The sequence below is a fragment of the Zerene cesonia genome, chromosome 11 (genome assembly GCF_012273895.1).
Source record: "Zerene cesonia ecotype Mississippi chromosome 11, Zerene_cesonia_1.1, whole genome shotgun sequence".
Taxonomy (NCBI): Eukaryota; Metazoa; Arthropoda; class Insecta; order Lepidoptera; family Pieridae; genus Zerene; species Zerene cesonia.
In genome coordinates, this window is record NC_052112.1 from 3,011,301 (window position 1) to 3,029,433 (window position 18,133).

General features: G+C 35.0%; 1 protein-coding gene across 9 annotated transcripts; it reads left to right on the top strand.

Moving 5' to 3' along the window:
- The first annotated feature begins 46 nt into the window (after window positions 1-46).
- LOC119830411 (PDZ domain-containing protein 8) lies at window positions 47-16,401 on the top strand. Of its 9 annotated transcripts, none has more exons than XR_005287845.1 (15): window positions 47-520; window positions 3,289-3,459; window positions 4,319-4,501; window positions 5,216-5,408; window positions 5,673-5,883; window positions 6,326-6,491; window positions 6,974-7,174; window positions 7,475-7,672; window positions 7,916-8,553; window positions 8,769-8,985; window positions 9,792-9,900; window positions 13,043-13,168; window positions 13,634-13,697; window positions 14,522-14,615; window positions 15,120-15,164. XR_005287845.1 is itself a non-coding variant. In XM_038353428.1 (15 exons), exons 2-15 carry the CDS (start codon window positions 3,307-3,309, stop codon window positions 16,153-16,155), a joined length of 2,859 nt encoding a protein of 952 aa, XP_038209356.1. In that variant the 5' UTR covers window positions 47-520; window positions 3,289-3,306; the 3' UTR covers window positions 16,156-16,401. The 9 variants fall into 9 exon arrangements, 7 of the variants coding, with proteins under 7 accessions (XP_038209356.1, XP_038209358.1, XP_038209359.1 ...); XR_005287846.1 differs by having other exon boundaries at window positions 15,104-15,122; XM_038353428.1 differs by lacking the exon at window positions 13,634-13,697 and adding an exon at window positions 16,003-16,401 and having other exon boundaries at window positions 14,492-14,615; window positions 15,123-15,309.
- Window positions 16,402-18,133: the final 1,732 nt, after the last annotated feature.

The window sequence follows — 18,133 nt, forward strand, 5'->3', positions numbered from 1 at the left end:
AGTTTCCAACCTACCTGTTACCTATCAGGGGTCGCCTATTGATTCGGAACGCGCGCAAGCGTCCTTTCGTCACGCAAATTAACAAATCAACATTACGTCCTAAAAACAGCCTACAGCTCAATAAAATTGATCGTAACAATAGTGTAAACGTTTGCTAAATCAAATAATGTTAAGTTAATTAAAGGGCACGAGATAATTATCAGACCGTGACACGAGCCACCTCATATGAACTTTGGTTCAATTGGTGAAAGTCCGCGCATGCTCAATGCAATTTCGTGGTGTTTTATCAACATAACAATTTCACAGCTCGTCTCAGTGACGCAGGGAGTTTCATCCGCCGCCGGTTTTCCGGCTGGCACTAAAATGCATCCACTTTTAATTTCCCTAGAATTAAACCCTACCATTAGATAAAGAACTATAAATTAAAATTCAAATGACCTTTAAAGTTCTATGTCAATTGTTGTTTAGTGATTAAGGATAATTATGTAGAGGAAATTGTTTTAGGTAAATCTGTTAGCAGGTGAGTTGGCGTAACAAACTCGATGTTTCTTTGATATTTCAGTGTTATGTGGGACGTGTGAACATGGGTATGAGGATATGTGTAAAAATAAACCTTAGAGTTTGTGGAATTAGTGCATGATTTCAATGGACGTTTCAGTGAGCGTTGTCGAATTTATTTAGGTTTTACTTTGCATATTATTGCATCGCCATAGGTAGAGCCGTTGTAGACATTAAATTTTATAGCATTTAAATTAATTACACGTATGTACTGTATTTTTATATTTAATTTAAAATAAACAACGAAGTATCACGTAATGAAGCTTTATTATTAAGGAAGTCACGCAATTCATCAATTAAAAACCTTGTAAAAGTATTTATAAGTAATTGCTTATTACATATACAAATTAGATAAATACTAAATGAATGAATATGAGGTGTAATATTAACAACAAAACAGCTATCATAGAGCTAAATGTATGAACGTAAAATTAAATATTTCACTAAAAATTTTATTTTATGAAATTCTTCACCTTTACTCACCTAGACATCATCCAGTATTGGTGATAAATAATTTTCTTCCTTAACGCGATATGAATTACTGATTCGTTACACCTATAGATAATTATTTTCAGTAATGAAATTAAAGCAAATAATTATGTACCTAAATAAACGATACCCGTTTTCATATTTGCTCAACATTTATTGCTAGGCGTTTACAATTTATCTTCGTATCCTCGGAAAGAATAACATTGAAACATTTTGCTTACGTATTCTCGCGCCTTTGGTTGAGATTTAAGAAGATTACCGGATAAACAATAGCACACAAATGAAAACATACAAGATAAACGTTCTTTTACCTTGCTTTATTTTATAGGCTTAAATGTGAACATGTAATTTTCAATCGCGTTCAACAATATAGAAGATGTATAGAAGTTCATTGAGTGTTAGTATCGTACAGAACGGAAACGAATAAAACGTTTACAAATACAAATACAAACTACATTAATTTACAGCTACAAATATCGGTCGTTATAGGTAGATATTTTTAATCCACGTATTTAATTTAGTTGTTTATTATCATTATACACCAAACAAGCGAACAGGTTTCGTTTTCATCAACCAATAATTTGCTTACTACGGTATTAGTATTTATAGTATTAGTATTTGCGGTAAATATACTAAACTTTGTAACAATGAGTTTTTGTTAACATTAAATTAAATAAAACTTACATAAATATTTACCCTTGATACATGCACGCTTTACAAGAAATGGCCGAGTATTTTGTGAGTCAACTGTCTAGTATTTGACGTTGCAATTTATCAGAAGCGTTTTAAAAAGAAACACTTTTTAAATTATATCCACAAAGCTTTGTTCTGGCTTATATCTCATGATTTATTAATTTCATATTTAAACACATACATAAATACATGTTGGCATTGTAGTGCTCCCGCCAAGACGTTCAAGAAATTAGTTAGACATGTCAACTTTTTATTTAAATATATACTTTTTCTTCTTTAGATTTATTATGATAAAATTAATTTCATATATTCGTGTTTGTACGATTTTACCTTGTACCGATTGTACCTAATAACAGGAGAAAGAAACAATAATAAATTTGTGATTAACAGATTCGGTAATTATTAATGTAGTCGTCGCGTGAGCGATATTTATTTTTCTACTTCGCATTTAATTGAATTTCTTGCCTTTACAATATATGGACGTATAAAAAATACTATACTAGGTATTACCAATATAGGTAAATAACATAACAGCGGTTTCCCACCTCCGCTTTGATTTCCCAGTAGAACGAAGTTTTCAGCACCTTATTAACTTATTCTTGTAATAACGGTATTATAAAATAAGTAAGAAATTAACTATTAATTAGTATGGTTGAGAGTAAATCTGTTTCTGTTGAATAAACCAGTCTGTCGTTGAAGCCCTCCTTTCATTGACGTATCAATTCTGTTATAGCTCACATTTCGTTATTCAAAAGTAAAATTTTAAAATTTAATTTTCTCCTACTTGACACCTTAAGTTTATTCATGCAAGGAAAAGCCCCATCTTGAGAACTCTTCTATGCAACCAAAAGATTTCCAATGAACAAACAAATTGTTAGTTGTGCTGATAAAAATAAGGTACATTCATTACCTATCGCAATTTAATCTGATCAAATTCTGCTGTTTTGCTTTTAGTCGGTTAAAACGGTAAAGTAGAAATATGTGTATTTGTGATAGGAAATTTAAATCGGATCTGAAGGATTTCTTTAATAAGGTACTCCATTATGAAGATGAAATGAATGTACAAATGTGTTACAGTAAAATAGGTTTTACTTCAACTTAATTTAATGCTTAAGTACCTATTTAGTAGGTAATTTGGCTTTAACATTGTAGAGATATGTTAATATTTCAGAATATCTTTATTAAAACAATGTTATGCAAGAGACGAAGTTTCTTACCATGTCGATGAATGATAGGGACTTTCTTTGATTATCATTCGTACAGGCTATTTCTTAGCAATAGATAAATTGCGTACTTCTATCTACATTATAAGTATGACGCATATGGATATCAACAAACGATAAACATGCAGATTTGAAATGCATTTTAAATCAAATCACATGATATCATTGGTAAAATCACTACATGATAATACAAACTCACTTTCCGCTGTCTTTAAAATTACTGGGTTTTCTATCTACTGTTTTTTTTTTTTCAGGCAGGTTCTTATTTAAATTTATTATATTTAGAGAAGTCACATTTTATATGGTAATTTGATTATTTATTTAGGTAGTAAATATAAACATAATGCCGGACTGGTGGTGGCTGGTAATGGCGGCGCTGTTTGGAGCGGTATCGGCGCTCGCCGTGCCGATAGCATTGTTCCTGTACTTTATCCGGCCCTTCGAGAAGAAACCTCCCATGGAGGAAGATTTTAGCATACCTATTACTTTACCGCCCGTAAGTATGATAAGATATTATGTTAACTTTAAAAACTCCGATAGCTACGTTACGGTAACCTTTTCTTTGGAACTTATATATTCAACGTTTCTCGTCTTACTTTCTAAATGTACTGCTAAATCTATTATATAATCAATTTTCAATAAAAATGTATTTATATAATTTCGAGTTTCTATGCTGCAAATCATATTTATTTTCCTTTACTAGCTACGTTATTTCCTTTCAATCATTTGCCCTTTAATCTCTTCCCTCTTAATTTCCGGCCGGTGAGCACAAAGAGACATTTCGTGTTTACTAGCTTATTTAATTAAGATTTTTTTTATTTTTATTTTGTTATGCCTTTTGATATGATTATTTTAGTTTTCCGTAAAAACGATGATTGAAATTATAACCACGAAGGTGCCTTAAATAAATTTGACTGCTATTATTTAATATATACAGACAGTTTCTATCACATAATAGATATTAAACTATAAACCATAACCATATTAAACTATTTTGTATTTGATACTTATTTGAAAGTTATATGTTATATTAATGTGTTTTATTACGAATTTAAACGGATTATAAACGTGATTTATTCATTACATTTATATGATCCCCGCCGATTCTAAAACTTTACAATGTACGACGCACATAAGAGGATTACACACATTTTCCACTATCATCATCAGCCCATATATGTTCCCACTGCTGGGACACAGGCCTCCTATGAGGGTTCAGGCCATAATCCACCACGCTGGCCAAGTGCGGGTTGGCAGATGTCACATGTCGTCGAACTTTTTTGATTCTTGGACATGCCGGTTTCCTCACGATGTTTTCGTTTCCACTATAAACTAAAAATAAAGATTACTTCCAGGAGATCCTAAACGAATTAACGCGCGGTGCGGGCAGTACTCCCGAAGGAGCTCTCAACGCAATGCTCCAATTCATATTCCAGCAGAGTACAGCGGATACACGATGGTTGCGAAGACGTATGGCCAATGAACTGGCTGAATTACTAGCCAAAACTTCTTCTGGAAAGATCTTCGAATCGCTGACGGTAAATTATTTTAACAAATAGGTACAATGACTAGAAATCTTGGAGAGATGTGAACGATTGGGTTTTAAAATTAAAAAATGTCTCTGACATTACGTTCATTTCATTTGTGTTATGAATGTTAAAGTATTTCATCAACCGTTATCACACAAGGAAGATGCCGGTCATAGTACCTATGCCTTTAGTTTATTGTTATGCATTTATAACGGAGAATCTCGTTTTATCTGTCGTAGCATTAAACTTTCATAAAGCTTTACCATAGATATGACACAGACGGCACTAAAAGTATGGAAACCTTCGTCCAATACATTATGGTCATGAAAATTTATTGCAAGACAGAATACTTAATCAATGGACACGTTCTTGTTGCCATAAAAGTGTGTAATAGTTTATGTTGAATACAGACAAACGGTATAATAATTATTTGCTAGTTTTTATTACATGTAAGTGCAAATACTTACCATGGAAAATAGCTTTTTTGATATAATAAAATATGGTAGTTATATCACCATAAAATCGTATACACCGTTAAATTATAATATTTCCGCAATCTAGCAGTGTAATATTATGTCAAAAATTGTAATCCATAACATAACATTTGAGAAAAGTAAATTGCATGCAAATATTACGGATCCTAAAGCGAATGGTATGTCCAATTCCTGTTGTTTAGATTACATCATATTATAAAAGGATGCATTTATTTGTTTTTTATTTCAGTTGCGGTCATTAGAAGTAGGTACAGAATTTCCCAGCATTTCCAACCTTCGTCTTGTAAGTGGCGAGCTTGAAGAAGACGGAGCTAGGCTGCGTTCCTTGGACTTGAGACTGGATCTAGCATATGATGGAAGTTTTAGAATCGAAGTGGATGCGGTTATGCTTCTTGGAAAGATAGCTAATATCTCTATCACTGGTAAGAATTTGTGGCTTTTTTGCCTTTGTTGTTAGTTTGATTGTTTTACAAGTGATATTTGATATAATAACTGCTGTTGTATTCTAAATTTATAAGCTTGAATCAGAACACACAAATCTTATTTATTTAGAATGACGTACAGGTGTTAATTTAAAGTAACGTTATATACAACGCCTCTTGGACATTTTTTGACGACCTTTTAATATGCAATTTATTAGTTGGTTGATTATAGGACGCCAATGATAATACTCCATACTCCTCCAGTTGAAAGCATCAGCGGCAACGTCCGTGTGATGTTCCGGCGCACTCCATACACGCACTGGGCGCTCGCGTTCGAGACGCCTCCCAAACTGGAGCTGCGCGTGCGAGGCCGCTTCCAAGGGAGACAGCTCAAGCCGAGACTCGCCGCGCTAGTCGCCGCCCATATACGGCGAGCGGTCGCGCAGAGACACACGCTTCCTAATTACAAAATACGGTATAGCCCTTACATGGTGCTACTAAAGTGCTAAACAGCATTTCTGCTCCATGTTTTTATCACAATTGCTCTTGGTCACAATGATTTTCCGCATTATCAATGACGTTCAAGATTGCAGGATTGCAAACAATTCGATTTGAGTGCCAATTGTAAATCTTGATACTAAAATCCAGCAAAAAAATAATCTAACGTTTTCCTCCCGAATGATAAATCCTATATTAATATCAGTATAACAACACTCAAGACTCGCTCAAGATTATGTATTGCAAGTAACACAATCCGGCTTTACATTAATATTGACCGTACAAATTTCCATACTGGTAATTTCTCTAATAGGACTCACTTTCTTGTTAATTCACATGGATAAGTTATCATTGGTTTGATGATTCAAACTTGAGGTCGTAAATATTTTAACTGACATATTTTCTGGTATTATGTATAGGTATAAACCATTCTTCCCGAAATCTGAGCCAGGGAGTACAGAAGGTGAGGATGGACCGACACCTCATGGACGACTGACTGTGAGGCTGGTGGAAGTGAGCCGATTGTACTGGTCGGGAAACAATGGGATTGTGCGAGCGGCCCTGGCGGTGGATTCTCATGCTTGGGTAAGGCTTGAAAATAGTGCATTTGGTAATGTAGTCATGAATCACCAGAACGTTAACAGGTTATATAGTTACCATAATTTTAGCTATGTAGTCGGCATAACGTTTCGAATATATCATGAAGATTAAAGTTGACCGGTTTGAATAAATTAATTATTGTTCCTTTTAATAATAATAAAAAGCACCTATATTCCTGATACCTAATCAGTACAGATTCAAAATGGGACCGACTGACAAGTTCTTTCAAAAAGACAAAAAAGATCACTTAAATCGTTTGAAAAACAAATCCAGTCGAATTTAGAACCTCCTTCGTTTTAGGCACATCGGTCGAGAAGAATGAAGTTAGTGATTTTGAATTTGTTGTTAATGAATGTTTAAAATATTTTTTTCAAAATGCCATTGAGATTTCACAAAGTAATTATTGCAAATTTAATAAACATTTTAATTTAGGTTGCTTTATTGCATTACACAACTCATTATTTTAGGTATCGCTGCGGCGTGGCGTACTAGTACTAGACGTAGTGTTGCCAGCAGTAACAGGACCGCTTGGGCTCGTGTGTTGCCAGGGAGTGGGCGTAGTGTTAGTGGACACAGTGGTGCCAATGTCACCGGCTTATAGAGCTGATTTGCGGCGAGATGATGTAGTACTGGCTATTGATAATAAGCCAGTTGCCAATGTCGCTCAGGTATATAGTTTTTTTGTTATTCCAAAAATATTATGTTACTTTTTAAAGTTAAACACAGGAATAAGATAGTACAGCAGATTGATAGCAAGATAAAGTGATCTACGTATTGAATATTTTGAATGGAAAACGAACGTGCCATACATAAGTCTATTGAACATAGATGGTATGACTGTAATGTTATGAAATAACCTACGTTAAACATTTTTTTTTCGGTATTTCAACGATAAAAATTTTGTCGCCACTTTCCCTTTTCGTGAATCTTAAATCTGACCATAAACATTATTTCGTCCTAACATACAGGTAGGTAAACTGCTCAGAAGTGTAGAAAGGCGTGCAGTAACAGTGCGGGTGAGGCGCGGTGGAGCGGGCGGCACTGCCCGCAGGGACGACGAGCCGAAACGACTGCGGACTAACTTCTCCTTCCGAAGGGTCTCGGAGGTCATGGAGGGGGTACGACTGCAGGGCATGCGGTCTGCGGCCTCTAAGAACAACATACATGTAATTTTATATTATATCTTACAAACATCTATCAAAAACACAAAGACTTTTTTCTCTCTAGCAAAGTCATAATTTACCAGAAAGAAGTAATTGAAATATTTACTTGCATATTTTTTTTAATTCCTCGTAATAAGATGATGTATATTGTATAAATTGAGACTGTCAATAACTATGAATAATACAGATTGGTGCTTACGAGTAGTAATAGTGTTACCGATATATGAATACTTATTTCTTTAACAGGAAACCGACTCCCCATCGAAAACTATAGAAGCCCAAAACGAGAATGATGTACAAGGGAAACAGAAAATTGAAATAGCTCGTCAACTCACTAAAGTCACTGATCAAATAGGTCCAACAAACTTTGGCTTACGTAAACGTCGATGTTCTGTTGAAAATAAGTCTTCCGATAGTTCGGCTGGGAGCACCCCTCCCGCATCTGGCGCCAGCACACCGTTGAGACAAGTGACGACAACGAACAAAACCGTCAAACATCCAGACATTCCAATCATTAGGACAGATTCTTCAGAATGCAGAGTTTCAGAGAAGGAGGTAACTGCAGAAGAAGATGAACAAGCTTTTGAAACTGGAGGTCCGAGACAGACCGAGCATGTCGAAATTTGTCAAATGTTTTGGACAAAAAGCGTCCAATTAAAACCAATCATTCCCTTCGACGAAGAAACAGATTTCAAGCTAAATGAGAATCATAAATATCTTAACATCAATGTTTGGGTCACAGTGCCAGGCGAAAAGGAAGAAGTATTGTTGGGATATCTGAATATTCCATTGGCAGCGTTACTTTCTGAATGTCAAGACTCTACAGTTCCTCATCATATGAAGCGATATCAATTCTTGCCCCCCGATGTTGATATTAAGTTCAGGTACAAACTCCTTTTTTGTATGGTTGACAACTAGTAATATTTTCAGGAGAGATTTTTGAAAATAGGGGGTTAGATTTTGCATACGATTTTTAAATATCAGAAGTTTGTATTGATAGATAGCAATAAACGGATTCCAATAGCATTTTTCAAGACTCATAGATAGCCCAAATGACGTACCAACACTTTTGAAGATCTAAAACACAAATTCCTAACAGCAAAAGCCACAAGCTAGCATCGCACGCGGGCTTCGAGCCGTGCCTGTGCTTCGGCGACGCGCTCGTGTGGTGGGAGTGGGAGGGCGGCGGCGCGGCCCGCAGCGCCCCGCGCGCGCGCGCCCCCGTGCCTCCCCGCGCCGCGCCCGCGCCCGCCGCGCACGACTTCGTGCGCACGCACTTCCACCGCTCCACGCAGTGCGACTTCTGCAACAAGAAGGTAACGGGCAGAAGCTGTACTATGCATTGTAGCATGGGGTTATAAGGTCCATACAGGGTATGAATGAAATGATTCGTATACAAAAGTACAATAGTAGGTTTCATTGTCTTTATTCTATATGGTTTGGTATATTGGTTATGAGTACGCAGTAAGAATTACATATTCCTCTCAAATGTCATGTTAAAGAACTCTGTTGTAATACAGGTCTAGTTCTACATCTGTGACTTTCAGTATGCAAATGTGTTCCCTCACATATGGAAAGAAACTTTTACTAATGTCGTCCTATTCTTGTGGGACTATACACGTATTAATAGCACAAACTTTACATCCCATGCATCCTATGCACTGCGACTTCTGAAAAAGTTAAATAACGACTAATGTGTCAAGATATGAAAGAACTGCACCCATATTAGCCATGGTACTAACGCGAAATGTTGCTCTTTTCCCGGTCTTGCAATTCGATTGCTACCATTATTATTTACCTATTGTGTATCGAGTAAATATTGTGTCGTACTGAACAAGTCTTAAGTTTTTATAAATTAGCTTCAAAAGTTTTGAAATCTAACATTGGAATTGTAATATATAACAATCAACTACTGACACGTACGACTCTTAATTACACATATTAAGTTGAAGATATTATGTAATAAAAACACATTTTGAATAAATGAATATATAAAACAGAACATACACGATATCGAATACTGCCAAGTACCCCCAATTCTATTTCACACGATACAGTGTCGCTATAAAATTTATAGATAAACTTCAAATATATATTCTAAAATGTCCTATGTCTTCTTTAGATCTGGCTAAAGGATGCAATGCAATGTCGGAACTGCGGACTGTGCTGTCACAAGAAATGTGTTGCCAAGTGTCAAGAATCCTCTCCATGTGTGCCGAAACAAGATAGAGGTATATGTCATTTTTTTTTTAATTTATATATGTATTTTGGAACTTATAACACACTAGCCACGCCCCGCGGTTTCACCCGCGTAAGTCCGTATTCCGTAGGAATATCGGGATAAAAAGTTGCCTGTATGTTATTCCAGCTGTATACGTACTAAATTTCATTCCAATCGGTTCAGTAGTTTTTGCGTGAAAGAGCAACAAACACACACAAGTCCTTACAAACTTTCGCATTTATAATATTAGTAGGATTTTATCGAAACTGTAAGTCTAAAAATATAGTTATAATCCGTTTCTCATTGGCTATAACAAATATGTTTGTATGTTTACAACGATTGCCCATAAATAGGTATACTGCACTATGAAGAGCAGTGCACACGTCGCGATAATATTTTAGCTATAATTTGAATTTTGGAGCAAAATTGTTGCACTGCTACTTGGCAAGCAATGTGAAGAACAGAAATGAAAATAAAAATAACGAGTGTGTTATTTTAATTTAATATTTGTACGACTAATTTTTTAAGAAACAATAGAAAACCTGGTGATGTTTTCAAGAAACAATAAAATTCTTTGTGTGCATTTTATGCCGATGGAAAATCTGTTTATTTTAGATTCGCTATAGTTATTGATCGTTAGTCTTCTATACTCAGGATGGTCAGATGAGTCAGAGAGAAGACAAGACAATATTTTTTTAAAAGACATTCGTACGTATTCTATACATCTATATATATAAAATTCTCGTGTCACAGTTTTCGTTGCCATACTCCTCCGAAACGGTTTGACCGATTTTGATGAAATTTTTTGTGCTTATCCGGTATCTATGAGAATCGGCCAACATCTATTTTTCATACCCCTAAATGATAAGAGTAAGGCAGAACAGCGTTTGCCGGGTGCAGCTAGTTTCTCTATATTTTCTTGCAACATGCATTCTATTAATTTCTCTTTAAATTCTTACTCATAGCATTCTTTTGTGATTAAAATAACGGTTAAAGGTAGTATTTTCTTTGTGGCCCTATTCTAACTCCTCTGCCATCTCCTTCGCAATAGATAAGTAATGTACCAATAATTAAACTATGATGAAAACGCTACGCGTTACAAATGTACACGTATTTACGCATTGCAAATGGAACACTATGAAAGATAAATTATTATTACACTATAAACTTTCCACACAAGATGTACAAAACACACAAAGAAGTCTTTGAAAAGAGAAAGTGGAAAGACCTTATAGTGTGTCAACATCGTTTATAGTATCATTCTGATTCAGATTAATAAATGCCCAGCGTTTCCTTAATTAAGTTGACATTTAAGATTCTTCTCGGTCTGTATTTTTTATACTATACAAGTAAAAAATATATACATAAAAGGGCTTATTGTCATAAAATCTTAAATCGACTTGCTCGAAACGCCGCAAAGGTTTTCAATTCATAACGTTGGTTGTTGGTTGTTGTATATGCACTTATCTTTGTTAATTTACATGTACTTCTAATATTATTAATGTCAAATTGCGTGCAATCGATTTTCTTGGCAAGAGCGTGTAATTTTTTAAATAAGCTACCGCATATATAATTCACAACTGTCACCTAAACAAATTGGAAAATTTAAAGTATTTGATACAGTTTCATGTGCGTAAATGCATATTTTATTCTTGAAAAGGGCATGTTTTTGCACGTGTCCGAGTTTAAAATACACTTTGATATTTTGCCAAATATTTTGCTTCCTCCAGCCAAATCGTGCATATGTAAACGTTGGATTCGGTCACTGACTTTCCTGGATTCAAAGTGTTAATGTTTTTTCCTGGCAAAGCACATTAGACAGTGATTAAGTTAATTATGACTTTCAAATGTTGACAGCTTGGCTTTCTTTTGTTTTCGGTATTCGTTTGTTTGGTCCAACTTGCTTTGTAAGCGCGGAAATCCACATTTATGAATCAAGAAAACAAATAAAAAGGGAAAATTTAAATACATAGAAATATGTATAATTATTAATTATCAAAATATGAAGATAAATATAAGTCACTTTTGATATATATTTCTATCAATTCGAGAATCCCTGATAAATACGCAACACACAACTGGTTTTGTCGAGATACTCAGGACTTACATAATATCAATGCATAATACGATCTTAACGCATTGTGTTCTAAAGACAATAAAAACTATCGTGATAGAAATTTAAACGATGACTGATATATTCATTCAAACCCAGATTCTCTTGCGTGATAATTTGCGGAAAACTAGTGCTCCACTTTATATCTCGTAAGTGATATAAACGGTTATTAAAGCGCTTCGTGCTATTTTCGCAATAACATGGAGAAATAAAATGCAATATCATTTTTTCATACAAAACATACAGTTCATTATAAATTATGCCTTTCGATTCTTACCTTGATAACTAGATCTAATGAATACCATTGCTAACGTTTTTATGTAATTTATTTTCTATACCTACGTCTTTTTAATAGATTTATAGAAGTTCTTGGATAAAATTTAATTAATCGTTACTGATTGATCTTTCAATACTCTTGCGGCTAAAGCTAAGGTATACACAATTGTTTTAAGCGAATTAACAATCAGTTCAACTGAGTTGAATGTCGTTTAAAACATATTTGCTTTTTTTTTTGAGAAAAAGCGTAAGAAGGTAACGTGAAGCTTGTACCTCCTTTTACGAAAACACGCTGTCGAGTATTAAATTTGATATAGATACTTATAGTGTACATAGAAATGTACACATGCATACTTAAATTTTACGAGAGAATGCACACAAACAAATTGAATTGATAAAAAAGTTCCCACTAACACACAACACTAAAGTTAATTTAATAAGCTACAATGAAGAAAACGAACAAAAGCATAATCACAGATAATATAATACTATGGCATATAATTAAAGGTGAAAAAGAAACCCAATTTATCCTCTGTGATAAGGATAAAGTGGTATGAAAATGATATCGTAAGAAGAAAAGTCCACTAAAGGCTCATATGGAAGAAGTCAGTTTTAAATTAGCTAGTGCGCAATAGTCCCGGAATTTGTAGAGATTTTTAAAAATCCTTCTCTTTTAGGGAAATACTGAATTTACATACTGATTATTATGATCTCGTAAATGAATTCCCTATCTACAAATTGACGTTTGCGTTTTCGACCGCAGAGCCTTCAACGGGTTCCGGGTGCCAACCACCAGAGCTCATCATGACCGAGGCTGATGTTATAGATCCTGACTCTGATGATGATGAAAAAGCCGAAAGAAAAGATTCCCTTGATGTTCACGAAGAAGGTTACATGTTCTTACATACTTTTACCAAACTTTCCATTAAAATACATTATAAGCGTAGATTTTGTTTCGCATTTGATATAATATTGAAAACATTATATAGATACAGTTGCTGTTAATTGTTGGATTTGTGTTTTTATAAAACATTGTTTTTTTAGCTATGTATAAAATGTACATATGCATATATATTTTAAGCACTCATGATTTAATTGAGTAGTATCGCACTTGTTTTTTGAATATTTGTTAATTCAATATAGGCACACATAAAAATATATCTACTGCTTGCTTTTTAAAATAATCACAATTTTCTATTAAAAATATACATGTGCCGATTAAACAACGCTAAAGGTAGAACGTTATTAAAGCTACTACTGCCTTTATTGTTATTTTGTATAAATATTCCAGTTATTTTTTTACGCACATTGCTTATGTTTTAAAATTTCTGATTTGCTTCTTTTTTGTATACAGACGAGCTATTCAATACTGAGGAGTGGTAGTTAGCACCTGGATTTTCTTCGATATATATCAGCAGGTTTTGTTTTTTATTTTTGTACATGACCCCAATTTTAGACATATTGCGGTTGCAATGCCCATGCCTCATTCTCACATAATATATAAAATTTAATGAATGCCGAGTTCGAATTAATAAAACAAGTTCAGGTTATTATGGTACAAAGAATAATTTATACTATAAACATTGTTTCAATGTCTCGTTAAATGCTATGCAAGCTTGACATGACTATCAAATTTGTTTTTGTAATATAACATACAACATAGTATTGCCAACCTTTCGAAAATATATTTCGATAAAACCCCAACGCAATTTCGCCGTGCTTTCTCGAGTGTATCCAATTATCGCACATCTAATAGCTCACACTAGGTCATATGTAACACCTTACTAATTCTGATTAATCGTAACTCGTACCAGTTAATGTGTTTACCCCCAAATTCCTCATTAAGAAACTTTATTAACGTAATTGTTCTGATTTCAAGGATTCACGTTGAGAAATTGAACAATGCAATGCACTTCTGATCTCAAATCTAAGATCAACCAGATTGCCTCGCGCATCCCCACTGTATTGTTATTGTAATCGTTGAAAGTATTATGTGATGTCCATTGTCTGCGTATCTTTGTATTGTGTAAATTTCGTCTATATAATTCCCAAGCTTGTCACAGTAAGTATGAACCTGTTATGAGAGTAATATTTTCCATGGTTATATGCATTCATTGATAGTCACGTCGGATTTATTGACTGTAGTTTGTATGCACGTCCAATGTTTCGTTTGGAGGGCAGATAGCAAAAACAAGTTTTGTTTATGGTGTAGTGGGTGGAGCAATGAGTGCGCTGGTTGCAGGGCTTCGGCGCGCCGGCTCCGCGCACTCACTGTCCGCGCCCAAAGCCAATGCCTCTTCGAGATCGCTCCCACCTTCACCGAGCCACACGCCCAGGTAAACGACCATTAAATTTACTAAGTTTGGATACTTATGCATGGTAGGCAAACTTCAATGTTTAAAAAAAGGGAAAACTTTGGTAATCATCAAGTGGAATGGTGACTTCTTTATATTTAAAATTAGTTGAAACTTTTTACAGTCCTTACTGTCGATGATGCGATTTCATAATTATTATGTTTTTACATAGTAAGGAGGCTAGAGACTGGACAGCTACTTTTAACCGCAGTGATGTATCTACTATCTAATGGGAGTTTATTTTAATTACGTGAGTGAAGCTGAGGGTGGAAAGCTTATAAAATACTTTTATGATATACATTTTTATAACTTTAATATACAATTGAACGTAAACTCTTTTACTTAAATGAACACTAACACTAGTATAATACGGAAACACTCAAAGCCCATTGACTGTATGACATATCAAGTAGCATTACCCTCCCACCGTACGCTGCGAGCACAAGGGCAGCAACACGTTTGAAGAGCAGTGTCTGTGTCGCAAAGGAGGCAGTCGCTGGAGGCGGCGAACCCGTTCGGCGGGTGCGGCGCGACGTGGGCGGCGCGGGGCGGGGTGCGCGCGATGCTGGCGCCAGTGCTGCGGAGCGCACTGCCGCCCGACGCGCTGCTCGCGGCCGCAAGGGACTCCGCGCCCGACCTGGCGGCTAGCCTCTCCGCCTCGCAGATACACGACATGGTATGCTTTGTTCCCAGGTGCTCATATGTGCTGATGACTTGAGCATTTGTTATCACCTCCCAGATATATGGAAGGATGGACTCGATGTCACCCTGCAGATATTTGTAACTTTTAGCTAAATGATGACCACCTGACTTCGGATATCAAATATCCGAAACCGTAACTGCATACCCGACACGTTATGGACCACCCTCACCTCTAAGCCAACCGCCTTGAATATTTGCTTCCCAATCTATTGCTTTAGCTATAGTGAAAACCACAACATACTCAACTGCAGGTTGTAATGCTCTCAGCCCGCTAACGGCCTGTATACAACAACACCAAACTTGCCTGGTTCAATACATATGGAGCAATATCCGCCCTGATATTTTTTAGTTTTGTTGGCTCCCCATATACTTACAAAGATATTATTACGTTGTAATATTTAGATGCAGTCGATCCCTGGAATGTCTCTGAAATGCAATATAGAGAAAGTCGACTGATACATAACACTAAACTAATGACAGTTAGAAGGCAGAATGCAGTCACGCGATTACTGAGTCTTAAATTCTAACTAAAGACAGGTCATGTGAGATAGTTATATTTTAATTTAAATCGAATATAATGAAGTACATCTTAAACTTCAAGTATAATATAAAATTGTTGTTGTTCTCTCCATTAAACATTTCCAGTTTTAACAAACATATTTTCTAGTTACAAGCGGTTCGTGAAGAGCTGTCAACGCTAGACGCAAGCGGTGAGGAGGGCGGGGAGGGTCGCGCATGCGCACTCACCGCGTTGATGTTGCACTGCTGTGCCGCTGCCCAACTCGCACAACAACGAGCTGCAGACTCTCTTACTTCTTAAACTGACCAATCCACACGATCTTGCATGCACACAATCCTGAAGCATGAAAGTAATGGTGTCCCCGCAACAAACGTGTAGCTCCACCTTTATAGACTATGGGTAAATTGACTTGGTGTTACGATGCAACTCTTTGCTTGTCGCTATGATGACCCTTGTTTCGTGAGAGCGGGAAATTATTTTGTACAGATAAGATAGACTCTGGCCTGCTCTTAATATGATACCATTAAAATGCATTGTTCATTGTGACCTGTTGCATTTCATTTAAACCCTCCTTTTAGAATGTAATAACCATAAAAGGATATTTTTGTCCATTTACTACATATATTTTGTAGAAATATTATCAGTTTAATAGTAAATTGTTTTCCTAAATTAACAATATTGTAGCTATATATAATATATGAACTATATATATAATATGATAAATGATCCTGCTTATTACACAAAAACCAGAATAAACATTCATATCGTTACAATATAAATAATTATAATTAATAATAAAAATGAGGAAACATTATTAAAGCCAGATAATTAATTAGATGTCTACTTTAATCAAAATTTATTATGTTCGAACACGATATTGGAACATTTTACTTTGTTGTATACGTATTTCATATTTATATCTATACCAAGGTATTACAACAAAGTACACTACAACATTGAGAAATATTTTTAATGAATTGAATACGTTAGACCAGATATATCTATTTACAAATACAGCATACGTAATTAAGATTAGGTTATTATTCTGTATTTAAAAACAAAGGAAACATTAAAGACACGTTGCTTACATTCGAAAATTCACGGTCACCTAACGATAAGAATTTCCGTGCGTAACGTAAGGACTAAAGATCTATTTTCCTTTAACAAGACGCAGACCAAAGATTTGTGTCGAAATACGTCGAATGTCCGCTTGGAGTTGGCCATACTCCAGGTTTTCCTGAAATAGCACAAAGGATCGACCTCTGCTTTCCCGAGAAAAAAACTCTGCGAAATATCAGTATCGTTATGGAAAATTTTGTGCGTCATTAACACGTTTTGCTTTCGCGAGAACAAAAGACATATGTAACGTTCAAAATTATGTATAAATGTAAAATTATGTAAAATGCAAGTTTTTTACAATATCAAGTAACTACACTGGTACAACCATATTATATTCTCTAGCATCGAATCTTTCTTGTGTCAGTTTCGTATTATATGAGTCATGTAAGAGCACAATTCTTTTTATATAAGGAAATATCGTAAGCAGTTATTTCGACAAATTGGCGCAAACTACCAACGGTGTTTCAGAGTTAATCATAGTACCTACATGATACAGCAAAATCATGAATAATAAAATGAGCCAATTTCAAAATATAAAGTGTTCACCGCTTGCTTGTGGAATGATGAAATGTAACAGAAATTTGAAATATTTACGAATTTTAAATATTACCTGATGGTAAGTGGGCCACGAGAGGAGGAAGCAACTTTCATACATCCAAGGTTATTTTAATGTAATAAGACGTTATCTTTAATTTCGCTTACTTATTTGTCTGAAATAACTGTCGCTTTAGATTAGATTTATGTTATATCACAATATATTAATAATAGTTTCATGTACAAAATGTTTTTCCATTATAATATACTTATATTATGAAGTAATACATAATTATTATGAAACTAGGCACTCGTCCCGGCATTGCCCGGATATCAAGACACCTGTTTTTAGCATTTAGCTCCCTAGGGATAAATCGAGGATCAAAATAAAAACTATCCTATCACCCAAGTCAGGTCATACCCTGTCTGTATACCAAATTTCATCAAAATTCGTTCAGTAGTTTCAGTGCGATTGACGGACAAACATTCAAACAAACAAACATTCATATTTATAATATTAGTGAAGTGTGATGCTGTGTGACTACGTTAAAATATATGTATCAGGATTCGGGACCATATACCAACGCACTGTAGATCAAAAAGTATATACATAAGTCTAATTTTT

What these genes read in the sequence shown, in the direction of transcription:
- LOC119830411 (XM_038353426.1), top strand. Translation starts at nt 3,307, where the DNA reads ATGCCGGACTGGTGGTGGCTGGTAATGGCGGCGCTGTTTGGAGCGGTA. An exon ending in AGCTAATATCTCTATCACTG is followed by an intron (nt 5,409 to 5,672) that starts GTAAGAATTTGT and finishes ATACTCCTCCAG; the next exon opens with TTGAAAGCATCAGCGGCAAC. An exon ending in CAGTTGCCAATGTCGCTCAG is followed by an intron (nt 7,175 to 7,474) that starts GTATATAGTTTT and finishes CCTAACATACAG; the next exon opens with GTAGGTAAACTGCTCAGAAG.